The sequence below is a fragment of the Callithrix jacchus genome, chromosome 8 (genome assembly GCF_049354715.1).
Source record: "Callithrix jacchus isolate 240 chromosome 8, calJac240_pri, whole genome shotgun sequence".
Lineage (NCBI taxonomy): Eukaryota > Metazoa > Chordata > Mammalia > Primates > Cebidae > Callithrix > Callithrix jacchus.
In genome coordinates this window covers 125,716,416-125,729,351 of record NC_133509.1, presented here as the reverse complement: position 1 = coordinate 125,729,351, position 12,936 = coordinate 125,716,416, and the positions used below count along the sequence as shown (strand labels likewise).

At 38.6% G+C, this 12,936-nt stretch overlaps 1 protein-coding gene across 6 annotated transcripts in view; it reads left to right on the top strand.

Moving 5' to 3' along the window:
* The window catches only part of RPS6KA5 (ribosomal protein S6 kinase A5), a 199,372-nt gene extending 192,232 nt beyond the window's left edge, over window positions 1–7,140 (top strand). For all 6 annotated transcript variants that reach the window (XM_009006445.5, XM_078335613.1, XM_035261269.3 and 3 more), the window contains 3 exons: window positions 423–582; window positions 3,047–3,210; window positions 4,908–7,140. In XM_009006445.5, the coding sequence (XP_009004693.2) occupies window positions 423–582; window positions 3,047–3,210; window positions 4,908–5,147 (564 nt within the window). In that variant the 3' untranslated portion in view covers window positions 5,148–7,140. The remainder of the gene's footprint in view (window positions 1–422; window positions 583–3,046; window positions 3,211–4,907) is intronic.
* Window positions 7,141–12,936: the final 5,796 nt, after the last annotated feature.

Here is a 12,936-nt window from a genome sequence, read left to right as displayed (position 1 = left end):
TCAAATGGGAATGCTTATATAAAGTTTTTCAAGTCCTTAACCATGGTTCCGTGTCCTGGGGAAAGAATGGTGGAAATGTATAGAAAAGCATAGTTATTAAGGGATTCTGCTGTCTCTCTATTTTCTGTTAACATCAATACCATCTTTTCTGCAGCAGTTGGGTTACCCATTTTTGTTCTTATTGCCCTGAATAGTTATAAATGTGATTTTAAATCTTTACATCAGAATAAGCCATGCCACTGGTTTACAACTCTTTGAGATGTATTTGCTGCCTCAGTGATAGAAGTCATGTAATCTTTTAAACTCAATTATGCCAGTCATAGTAGTTCGTAAATTACACCAATGATGTTACTATTAGGATTATTAGAGAGTGGCTTTAACATATCTTTAGTCATTCTGTTTTGTTACTTTTTCCCTGATAGTACACAATGTTGTCAGGACAGGTTCCCTTCCAATCTCATGACCGAAGTTTGACATGTACCAGCGCAGTGGAAATCATGAAGAAAATTAAAAAGGGAGACTTCTCCTTTGAAGGAGAAGCCTGGAAGAATGTATCCCAAGAAGCTAAAGATTTGATCCAAGGTAAGAATCTAATGAAATGTTACTCTCTTTTTTTCTTTTTTTTTTGAGATGGAGTTTCACTCTTGTTGCCCGGGCTGGAGTGCAGTGGTGCGATTTTGGCTCACTGCAACCTCCGCCTTCCAGGTTCAAGTGATTCTCCTGCCTCAGCCTCCAGAGTAGCTGGGACTACAGGTGCCCACCACCATACCTGGCTAATTTTTGTATTTTTAGTAGAGACAGGGTTTCACCATATTGGCCATGCTGGTCTCGAACTTCTGACCTTGTGATCCACCCACCTTGGCCTCCCAAAGTGCTGGGATTACTGGGTGGCATGAGCCACCACACCCAGCTGAAATTTTACATTTTTTATATGATGTATAGTGATTGAAGTGGAATCATGCCCATTACACATACATGTATGTTAATTACTCAAGGAATCCATGTATATTCTAAAAGGTTTTTTAGAATATAAAAAGGCTACTCTCTTCAGCATTGTCTTCTTATCAGAACATTCTCCTTAGCAATGATATCTACATTTCTAGCAAGAACTAGCACTTGGCTCCCACTAGCATCTCAGTCAAACACATCTAAAACAAACCAGTACTTTTTGACTGTTCTTTCCCCAAAACACGCTTCTCCTCGTCTTTCCTCCTGTCAATAGTGGCACTGCTAAGAAGCCACATCGCCAGAACAGAAACATTGGTGTCCTCTTGGATACCTGCACCTGCCTTGCCTTCCACAGCCAGTCACAGAGTCGTACAGTTTCAGCAGTGTTCCTGGCCGTCCCTTCCTTTCTATTCACCTGCCATTGCCTTTGTTCTCATCACAATTTCTCTCCCCAGATCTTCCAGCATCCTTTCACCTTGCCTCACTTCCTCCAGCTTAAACTATTATCTATTTCATCATCTATTGATAGAGGGACTTTTCTATAATCCAAAAGTGATTATGCCTCTTTTCTGCTGAAAATCCTTTGGAGACTCTCTGTTCGCTTCGTAGCAGGATCTGTGGGGAACAAATCTCTCAAACACTGAACTGAGAAAGGAAGTGAGGCTCAGGAGGCTAATGCCTTGACCACTGAGCTCCCCTAGGAGCAGCAGCTTTCCCTTTTTAAGGACTTACAACTCTGAAGTGGAAGCAGAGGTGAAACTGTGTTATTGCCCATTGGCTGGGCAGCTGACCTCACAGTCTTTGGCTTTCATTGATTTGCTAATTCATATGCAGAGCATGCGGGAATAGGCAGGGGAAGGGGCTTACAGACACAAGACAAAAGCAGTAAATCATTAGTTGGCAGAGGTATTTCCAGGAGAGGATCTGGGTCATGTAAACGTGGAGGACATGACCCAGAGCCAGGCTCTGGCCAGTAGGGAAAGCATTCTTTGCTACACTTCAAGGTTTATAGTTGGCATAGATGCTGGGAACTGAAAAGGGAGTTATCTTTCCAGTCCTTGGGCTCATTACGGCCTGGTCAGTGGTGTCAGCAAGTCACTTCACAGCAAGTCGTTTGACCACGGATTCTAGTTCTTTGGTATTTTATCTCTCTTTACCCTCCTTCTCATCCAGAGGGAGGAGGTGGAGGTCTGCGAGGAGGGAGTTGGGTAGGGGGTTTCCCTTCTCTTGAACTCCCAACCTCAGGTGATCCACCCGCCTTGGCCTCCAAAGTGCTTGGATTAGAGGCGTGAGCCACCACGCCCAGCCCCTCCCTTCTCAGCTTCAGGTGAGACTCCTTAGCCTAGCATTTAACATTCAGAGCTCCTCATTACCTGATACTGTGTACGCTGCTTCCTCCTCACACCAGCAATGCCAGTGTAGGATATTTGAATTTCTCAGATGTGCCGAGCTTTCAGATCCCTCGTGTCTTTACACACTCTTCTTAATCCCTGAAGCCCTCCTCTCCCCCAAGCCACTTCTCCTTATCCTACAGGATTCATCTCCTAGAAACCTTCCGGGAGGCCCGCACTCCCTAGGCTGCACTCTCCCCCAGCCTGCTGACACACTGTGCCTGTGTGTCTTGCCATTGCACTTGTCCCTGATATTATAATAGCTGGGGTTTTGTCTGTGTGTCTTCTACTATTAATAGCTCCTCCCTATGTCTCCATCTCCATATCTCTAGTGCCTTACTGCCCTTCCTGACCTGTAGAAGATGGCCAGTCAATGTTTGGTACATGGACGAAGTAGATTATGTGTGCTTTGCTCATTTGGAGCTTACCAAGTCACCAATGGGAGACTTTGTTTTGGTTGGTTCTTTTCCCCTGATTGAAAAGCCACTTAGTTAGCCTGCAGCTTTCTAGAAGTAGGCTACTATGCTTTATCATTAGAATCCAGTATTCACTAAAGAATTTAAATGAACAGGAAAATCTAATTATCTTTATAGAAGGTTAAAGCCAGATAGAAACCATCATGTCATGTGAACATAATTGAGATTTATTTCTGAGTTTTTTTTTAAACCATCTTTAAAATGATAGAATAAAAATATCTATTCCCACAGGACTTCTCACAGTTGATCCAAACAAAAGGCTTAAAATGTCTGGCTTGAGGTACAATGAATGGCTTCAAGACGGCAGTCAGCTGTCCTCAAATCCTCTGATGACTCCGGATATTCTGGGATCTTCAGGAGCTGCCGTGCATACCTGCGTGAAAGCAACCTTCCACGTAAGGCCCTGTTCTCTGCACATGTTGAGCAGTTTGAGCAGTAATCATAATCAAATGTTTTTACTCTGTAGCCTCAGATACATTTTCTTCACTTCATGTTTAAAATAATATGTGTCCTTTTACTTTTAAGTATGTTTTAATAAATTGCTTCTTGGTTATAAACACTTTATTTATTTATTTATTTATTTTTTTTTGAGACGGAGTTTCGCTCTTGTTACCCAGGCTGAAGTGCGATGACGTGATCTCGGCTCACCGCAACCTCTGCCTCCTGGGTTCAGGCAGTTCTCCTGCCTCAGCCTCCTGAGTAGCTGGGATTACAGGCACACGCCACCATGCCCAGCTAATTTTTTGTATTTTTAGTAGAGACGGGGTTTCACCATGTTGACCAGGATGGTCTCGATCTCTTGACCTCATGATCCACCCGCCTCGGCCTCCCAAAATGCTGGGATTACAGGCTTGAGCCACCGTGCTCGGCCGGTTATAAACACTTTATAACAGAAAGTCCACAGGGGACAAGTCACTGCTAACCCACAAAATATGTATTTGATTTGTAGAAAGACCTCATGAGATGAGATAAATAGAACTTTTTCTCTCAAATAAACTAAATCATTTTCTTTAATTTCGCATATGCCTTAGTTTAATTTCGCATATTCTTTAACTTTCGCATATGCCTTAGTTCCTAATGTTTATCATGGTTATTAAAAACCATGATAAACATTAGGAACTAAGGCATATGCGAAAGTCTATTCATTCCACAGCCATTTAGTACATTACACATTCTTAAAACTGGGAGGGATATGAAGTAAGCTAATTGGTATTAAGTATAGAGTATATGTTTGAAAGGCTGAGACTGTGTGGCAGAAACTGTGGATTATGCACATTTGTGCCAAGTAGATGCAAATACATTAAGATAATTCATGTATAGTATGAGTTATGGAGATAGAAAATCACCTTCAAAGGGATTATTTTGAGAAAGGAGAAGGGATAGGGATAGCGCTTCTTCAGCAGCAGAAATGGATTTAAAAAGTAATAAACTGGAAATGTTGAGATGGTAAAGAGATTAACTGCAAGAATCTGTGTCAGATGATCCAGATCTTCTCATGGCATAGGATGCACAGTGACAACTACAAGGAGTAACTGCAGCCTTGTCCAAGCCTAGGCTAAGCAGCATGAAGACAGGCTGCAGGAGGAGGGGGAGGGCGAGGCTGTAGAGCTGTGCTTCTGTGTGTGTGTAAGTGTTCAGGATATACCCTGTCACTGAATGGGAAGTGAAGAACAAAGACTTATAAGGCATCAAGTCTGCTTGCATTGGAACTTTGTGTTCAGAATTTTAAATCTTAGACACAGAACCAGTAAAAGCAATGGGGGGTGGTTTAGATTACAGATGGTCTTCATGAATTTCCAGTCAATTGTTTTGTTTTAAAATGTAGTACTAACTTCTTCCAAAGATTTATTAGAATTGTGACTCTCAGACAGCCTAGCTAGTTCGATTTAAACAGAGCCCTCAGAAATGTTTTCTGGTGAACTTCACCCTTCCAGTAGACTTAGATACAAAGATTTTCCAAGCTTTGTTCCCTTAAAACAACTTGGGGCTGCATTTACCAATGGAAAGTTGTCTTCTGCTATAAGTCATAACTGCTAGGAAAACGTCGTCAGTGCTTTTGCCTTCACAGGGTTTCCCTTTTTTTCTCCCATAGGCCTTTAACAAATACAAGAGAGAGGGGTTTTGCCTTCAGAATGTCGATAAGGCCCCTTTGGCTAAGAGAAGAAAAATGAAAAAGACTAGCACCAGTACAGAGACGCGCAGCAGTTCCAGTGAGAGTTCCCATTCTTCTTCCTCTCATTCTCATGGTAAAACTACACCCACCAAGACACTGCAGCCCAGCAATCCTGCCGACAGCAATAACCCAGAGACCCTCTTCCAGTTCTCGGACTGAATAGCTTAGGCATGGTAGGAGTGTGACAGTGATCCATTGCACCTTGTTTCCCTCAGGATATGCCTGAGGCGATGTTTTATGCTTTTAAAAATGTTTCCCGTTGGTCTCATTGGAATCTGCCTCCTAATGGTTTTTTTTCAGAAAAACCTGTTTGGTTATCCTCATCCAAAAGCACTGGACAGAGAATGCTACTGTGAATAGAGCACATGTTACTCTTTTTAGCAACCTAGCATGATGCCAACAAGACTATTCTTGAAAGAGCAAAGGTTCCTGTAAATTTAATTAGGGTTAGAGTTGAGCTGCTTGCAGAATAAGTCACAGGTTTTCCAGACGTCTGCCAACAAGAAATGATTCATACTGTGATGATGCCTTTTGCTTTGCCTTGTGGACAATGTGGGTTTTTGAAATTTGCACCCTTCAAACAGTGATTTATCAGAGAAAGGGTCTGTTTTCAAAAAAAGATTCTGTAGTGAATTTTATGTGTGGCATATACTTATTTCTTGAGAGAAGATTTTAACTTATTGTTTTTATTTTGTGGTTACATATGATGATAACCTGCTATTATTAATGTTTTTCTAAAAAGCTAAAAAAAAAAAAAAAAGATATAAGAACTCAAAGTCCCATACTCTGTGGGATCCATCTGAGATGCATGCTAAGCTATGTGTATGTTTTTAATTTGCACTGCTCTTTCCTGGCAATTTGTTTTAATGGTTATTGCAGAATATTAAGGTACATGTCTCTCTGTTTTAAGTAATATTGCACTTTATAAAAAAGTATGAATAAAGCAAACTATTTTATAAAGTGCACTGTTTAAAGCATTTGCACTGTATTTTTGCCATTTATTTTCATTTTCTACTTTAAATTTATCCTCACATCCCTCTTCTACTTTGTATGCATCAAGTAGAATGGGGCATGTTGTGTAATGTTGTAGTCAGCCACTTATGCACCAATGTGAGGAAAACCTAAAGGGAAATTATACTAAACACTGTGCTTCATATTTGTACACTGTGTTGTACTACAGTGAGAAGTTTACTCCTGTAGTCATATATTATGTACATAATATTTTAAAATCATACCTACAACTTGGCTGGAAATTTTTCTGTTAAATTTTAAATCTAGAAAGCATATTTTATAAACTTATGCAGAGCACTTTTATTGCTCAAAAGTTCTGAATTCATACAGAAAACAAGTACTATGTGATGAAAACATTTCATTGAAAGGTTGCTGCATTTAAAAATATAATTGATTCATTCCCTATGCAAAAAAAGAAGTGATAGGATTTGTATGTTGTATTTTCTTTTAAAGCCATCATGTGAAATGTCAGGACTGAGAAAAGTGATTTTTGCTATGTTTACAGGAATCATGCTTAAAAAGATAATGCCCAACATGTTTATTTCATAGTGTTTGTTAATAATAACCTTTTGAGCATTAGTTTGGAATTTGGACATGATATTTATTTATTCCTTTCTTGAGGTAATAGCAGCATTAATTTCAACCAGTTATGAATACTAAAAATATTGCACTCTATGTAATGGTAGTATATTTATTACTAAATCAATATATATATTAATAGCACAGGCAAAAAATGGCAAATATTAAAATATTTTCAAAATATTGTATTACCCTGTTTACATTGTTGTCCACAGTGTTTATTGGGAATAATATTTTATACTTTTATCTGGCCCAAATGGCTACATGATTCTGAGTTAGTGAAAGTTTCATACACCCAACTTTCAGTTATTCCTAGTAATTATGGGAAATGTTGTATGCATTATTACCAAACTATTGCTAATTCACAAAATGTGATTCCATCAGGCACAGATCTCAAGAGAATGACCATATTTATAATTATATTTTATATATTTTGAGCATATTTGGCTCTTCAAGCCATTTTTTTTTAACTGTGCATCCTGGTAGAAAATACTAGTTGTAAAGTACAAACTAAAGGGACTATGTTGCTAATAAACAATGATCCAGAAAAATGGTCAGACAGTATACCCTCATGACTGATGATGTGATTCATTTCATTGTGGATGTTGGAAATGAATGGGTTTCATTTTCATGTGTTTCCCTTGCCTCTTCTTCTGGAAGAGGACTTGACAGAAAATGAAATGGGTAAAAAGGCAGTGAGACAAACAGAAGAAGGAAAGGTAAGGCTAGCCATCAGCTGATGAGCCTGCCTGAATAATCTAGAATGGGCTTTTGAAAAGACCTTAACAAACACGTACTATTGTGCTCTTGTCAAGTATCTTCATCCTTATTCTACTTTATAAGTACCAAAAAGACAGCATTTGATGGCAAGTTTGAAGCAGTCAGGTAGTCTGCAGGCTGTCTGTTAATATACAGTGAATTGCACTTTAAAGTTCAGAAAGCTTTCATTTGGTCACATCAAAAATAAACAATACAGAATACTTTATATAAAAATGTTAAATGATAGGACTCTTTTTTTGGTATTAAGAGTAAAATAGAAGATCTAAGAAATACAAATATTTAACATCATTTCTCTTTATGACATTAACTTTGGGACTAGAGCCAAATCACCCCTTCCCTTCTTCACTAATTGATTTCATATTGTATATAATTTTCATGCCAACATAAATCCTGATTCATATATTTTGTAACTATATATAACAAATTGAGAGGCAAGAATAAGAAAAGGGAGGTAATAAAGGAAAGAAATTAAGAAAGACCAGTTTCATTACTCTGTCAGATCCTGTGTCTAAAAGAGGTTAATTTGCATTTTGAAATTCACTGGTGGGGTGTGGTGGCTCAAGCCTGTAATCCTAGGGCTTTGGGAGTACAAAATAGGAGAATCACTTGAAGCCAGGAGTTGAGACCAACCTGGTCAACATAGTGAGACACTGTTTCTCCAAAAATTAAAGTTAAAATTAACTGAGCATGGTGGCTCATGCATGTAGCTCTAGCTACTCAGGAGGGCAGCATGTGGAGGATCACTTGAGCCCAGGAGTTCAAGGCTGCAGTGAGCTGTGATCACACCACTGCGCTCCAGCCTGGGCAACAGAGCGAGACCATATTTAAAAAAAAAGAAAAAGGAAATTCATTAATTCTTCCAAACCTTTATAAAGTGAGAAACCACTGAGTTACTACAATAGAAAGTTTCCTGAGTTAATTTCCACATTGTTGTCTATCTTAGAGTCACAGGTTCATTATCCAAGAAAACTGCCTTCTGATTTTTTTTTAGATTACTGCTGACTTCTTAAGTATGTAAATGACTAAGTTATTTTAAAGAAGTCTACTAAGATAGCAGTCACTTTTTTTTTTTTTTTTTTTGAGACGGAGTTTCTCTCTTGTTACCCAGGCTGGAGTGCCATGGCGCGATCTTGGCTCACCGCAACCTCCGCCTCCTGGGTTCAAGCAATTCTCCTGCCTCAGCCTCCTGAGTAGCTGGGACTACAGGCATGCGCCACCACGCCCAGCTAATTTTTGTATTTTTAGTAGAGACGGGGTTTCACCATATTGACCAGGATGGTCTCGATCTCTTGACCTCGTGATCCACCCGCCTCGGCCTCCCAAAGTGCTGGGATTACAGGCTTGAGCTACCGTGCCCGGCCATGAAGGAAATATTTTAAGTATAATCTACCCAAAAAGAATAACTGCTACAGCCAACATAAAGGCTTTATTCCCTGTTTTGTTAAATAACTTCACTCAAATTGTGACATTCTTTAGAGAGAGTATTTTCCTTGAGCAGTAATTAACGTGTTTTTGGGGGGCATATTTTCAAGGGGGAAACATCTTCCTAAGAACATTTGATTAGCCTCACTTCTGTCCTCAGCTTCTACATTGCTTACTTTTCAAGATATTTCTTCTGAGCCCTTTTCTTTGTGTGCCTAGCTCCCCATTATGTAATTAAGTAGTTGATTACTGTTCCAAATGCTTCCCCTACTCAAGGCTGTTGTTCACCCTGTTTCATGAATTTGTGAATGAAGTAGGTGCCTAATATTTTCCTACTATTAGGCTGAAAAGCAGTAAGAAACTAAAGTGGCTTCCAAATATTTGTGTCTTGCAAAATAGGAAATGTTTCTTGCCAGTCATTTCCTTTCCATTATTCCTTTTAATCACAGTATGAAAACCTAGTATTTTGTATTTAGAAGGAGACTTGTATTAAAAGACAAGATTCTTGGTAGTTATTCATCAGGCTTCAGTTTCTTGTGTATTTCTCCTGGGAGAGGTAGAAGGACATTTTGTAGTATTTTTCTAACAATATAATGCTGCTTGGGTTATCAGAAGGTATTGAATACTTCAGATAAGTAAAGTTAGTATTTAGTATAGCAGCTGTTCTTCAGAGCACAGGAAACTGGGATAGTATGTAGCATTATGCTATTTCCATTATTTTTCATTGCCTAACTTTTAATTTGTACAGTTGTATAAAATTTGCCTCTTTACTAAAAAAAAAATCTAGTTTCATTCCTGTTTCTTGCCATATTAAGCAGTTTTTATCTTTTCATTGATGTTTTACATTTTTTTATCTTAGAAGAAAAAGAAAACAGAGAGAATGAAAGAGAAACATCATGACTTAGAAAAGGAAATTTGATCTGTATGGAATACTGTAGCTTTATTTTCTGGCATTTCTGCTTGTAGATAGATTAGAAAATCCTTGTTTCTCTTGTTTGTTTTGTTTTAAAATCCAGTAAGGTTGAGGAACTTGACATTTTAAAACCGCAGTTTTATTTTTAACTACTTAAGAGGCTGGTCATGTAAAATCTGCACTGCTGTGTTGGAATGGATATGTGCGTGATAATTAACCTCATTAAAGCTCTGTTGCTGTGGTGGGCATTCAGGTATTCCTAGTAGTTTAATTTGGATACTATACTGCCATCCTATTCGCTGAAACTATTAATACTAGCAAAAGGAATGACCAAATGTACAATAATGCTATTGTGTAAATAAAACACAAAATTAAAGGTGCTCTATCACATAAAAAGTTAATGCGTCCGTACTGAAGTTTTGAAAAACATTCCTAAAAACTTCACAGGCATGAATTTTTGAAAAGAAGAAGAAACCACATATACACATAGAAGAGTTTTTAAAGACTGACATTCTAAAGTATAGCTGGTAAAAATGGTATGTATCCTTACTTGTGGAATTTAAACTTGTTGAAGATAATCTAAGCTGCAATAATCTCTGTACTGTTCTTTCACAGTTTTACATAAAGATAAGAATTTGTCTTACTAAAAGGTAAATGGAAAATTTTAAAAGATGAAAAGCATTGTTTTTCCTCTTTTCTATGTGAACAATTAAAAGTATAGTCAAGCCTCGGCTCAAATGAGTTGTCCGTGTGTGAGACAGGGCCTCACTCTGTCACCCAGGCTGGAGTGCAGTGGAGCAATCCTCACACCTCAGCCTCCTAAGTAGCTGGGACTACAGGCATGCGCCATCATGCCCAGCTGTTTTTCTTTTTTTTTTTTAATAGCTACAGGTTCTCAGTATGGTGCCCAGGCTAGTCTCAGACTCCTAGTTTCAAGCAGTCCTCCCGCCTCAGCCTCCCGGTGTTGGCCACTGTGCCCAACCATGCGTTGCCTTTTGAGTTCTTTCTTAACTGCATCAGTTCATTCCATACTCAGTACATGCACATTTTCTTGCATTGTTTTTCTATTATATGTTCACATTCATTTGTGTATTTCTACACTGGTATTTCACTCACTACTTCTTAAGATATCCACATGTGGACCTACATTTATAAATTGTAATTCTGATCAGAGAAATAAGAACTTGATTGGGACAGAGCTGGGAAATGTTTGTGATGAAAATTATTAGGAATAAGGAAATAATGATGCCGTATGAGAAAGCAAGTAGATTCACAGTTCTGAGGTACAAGCATCTGCAATAAACATAGAAAAGGCTACTTTACAAAAATGTTATTTCATTACGCATATGGACAAATATCTTTCTTTTTTTTTTTTTTTTTGAGATAGAGTCTCACTCTTGTTGCCCAGGCTGGAGTGCAGTGACGCGATCTCAGCTCATTGCAACCTCCATCTCCCGGGTTCAAGTAATTCTCTTGCCTCCTGAGTAGCTAGGACTACAGGCACACGTCACCATGCCCAGCTAATTTTTGTATTTTTAGTAGAGATGGGGTTTCACCACGTTAGCCAGGCTTGTCTTGATCTCCTGACTTCATGATCCACCTGCCTCAGCCTCCCAAAGTGCTTGGATTACAGGAATGAACTACCGTGCCCGGCCTGGACAAATCTCTATATAAAGTTTTGTCTACTGTGTAGATAAAGGAACTTATAAGCTTCATAAAGTGATGATTTTTCTTTAGGAAGCCCACGCGATAACTCTCTCCTCTGTTTTCCCACTCCTTCCCCAGCTTTTCCTGCTGCCCACTGCTCCAAACACCGACATCCAGTGGCCAAAGAGACCAGTCCAAATGAAGCACTAAGACTACATACAGATAGTGATCATATTGTTTAAAATGTTATTGCAACATGGCATAAGTGCACGGGTTTTAAGTATACAGCTCAAAAAGTGTTTATATATTTATGCATCCATGTAGCCATCACTCAGATGAAGACGAGGCTCCCAGTCAATACTCAGACATAACCACCATTCTGACCTCTGTCACTGTTGTTGACATTCCTCTACATGGAATTTTACAGTCTACAGATTTTTGTGTCTGGTTTAATTTGATCAGCATTATATCTGTGAAATGCATCTATGTTGTTTCATGTAGCAATAACAATGGTTTGTTCTTTTTCATTGCTGTGTAGTATTCCATCAGATAAATACATTACAATTTATCCATTCCGCCAGTGGTAGACATTTTGGTTGTTTATAGTTTTTAGCTTTTATGTTTAAAGCAACCATAAGCAAATTGTACATATCTTTTAGTGGGCATGTACACTCATTTCTCGTGTGTGTACACTTAAGAGTGAAACAACTGGCTGCAGTGAGCCATGATCGCACCACTGCACTCCATCCCGGGCGACAGAGTGAGACCCTGTCCAAAAAGCAAACAAGGAGTGAAACTACTGAGTCAAAAGATGAATATATATTTAGCTGTGGAATATATTACCAGATGGTTTTCAACAGTGGTTGTATCAATTTACATACCCACCGATAAGGTATAAGTGTTCTAGTTGTTCCGCATCCTCATCAGTGCTTGGTACCATAAGTGCTAGTAGTTTAGCCATTCTGACAAATGCGTATTTGATTGTGGTTTTAGCCATTCTGGTGATTGTGTATTTCATTAAGGTTTTAAGGTGCATTTTCCTGATGAGTAATGATGTGTGGAACACCTTTTTATATTTTTATTAGTCATTTGGCTATCCTTAATTGTTAAGTGCCTCTTCAAGTCATTTGTTCATATTTATTGGGTTGTTATTTTTTCTTATTGACTTGCAAAAGTCCTTTACGTTTTATGGACATGAGGTTTTTTTGTCTGATATATTACCATAAATGTCTTCTCTTTAGTTTGCTTTTCTACTACCTAAGTGCTTTCCTTTGATGACCAAAAAATATATGAAGTCCGATATACCAATCTTTTATTTAATTGCTAATAATGTTGTGTCATATTTAATGAATGTTCACATCAAGTTTATGAAGATATTCTTATATTCTTCTAAAAGCTTTATTGGCTGGGCGAGGTGGCTCACGCCTGTAATCCCAGTGCTTTGGGAGACTGATCCAGACGGATCACAAGGTCAGGAGTTCGACCAGCCTGGCCAACGTGGTGAAACTCCAACTCTACTAAAAATACAAAAATTAGTCAGGCATGATGGTGCACACTTATAATTCCAGCTATTTGGGAGGCTGAGGCAGGAGAATT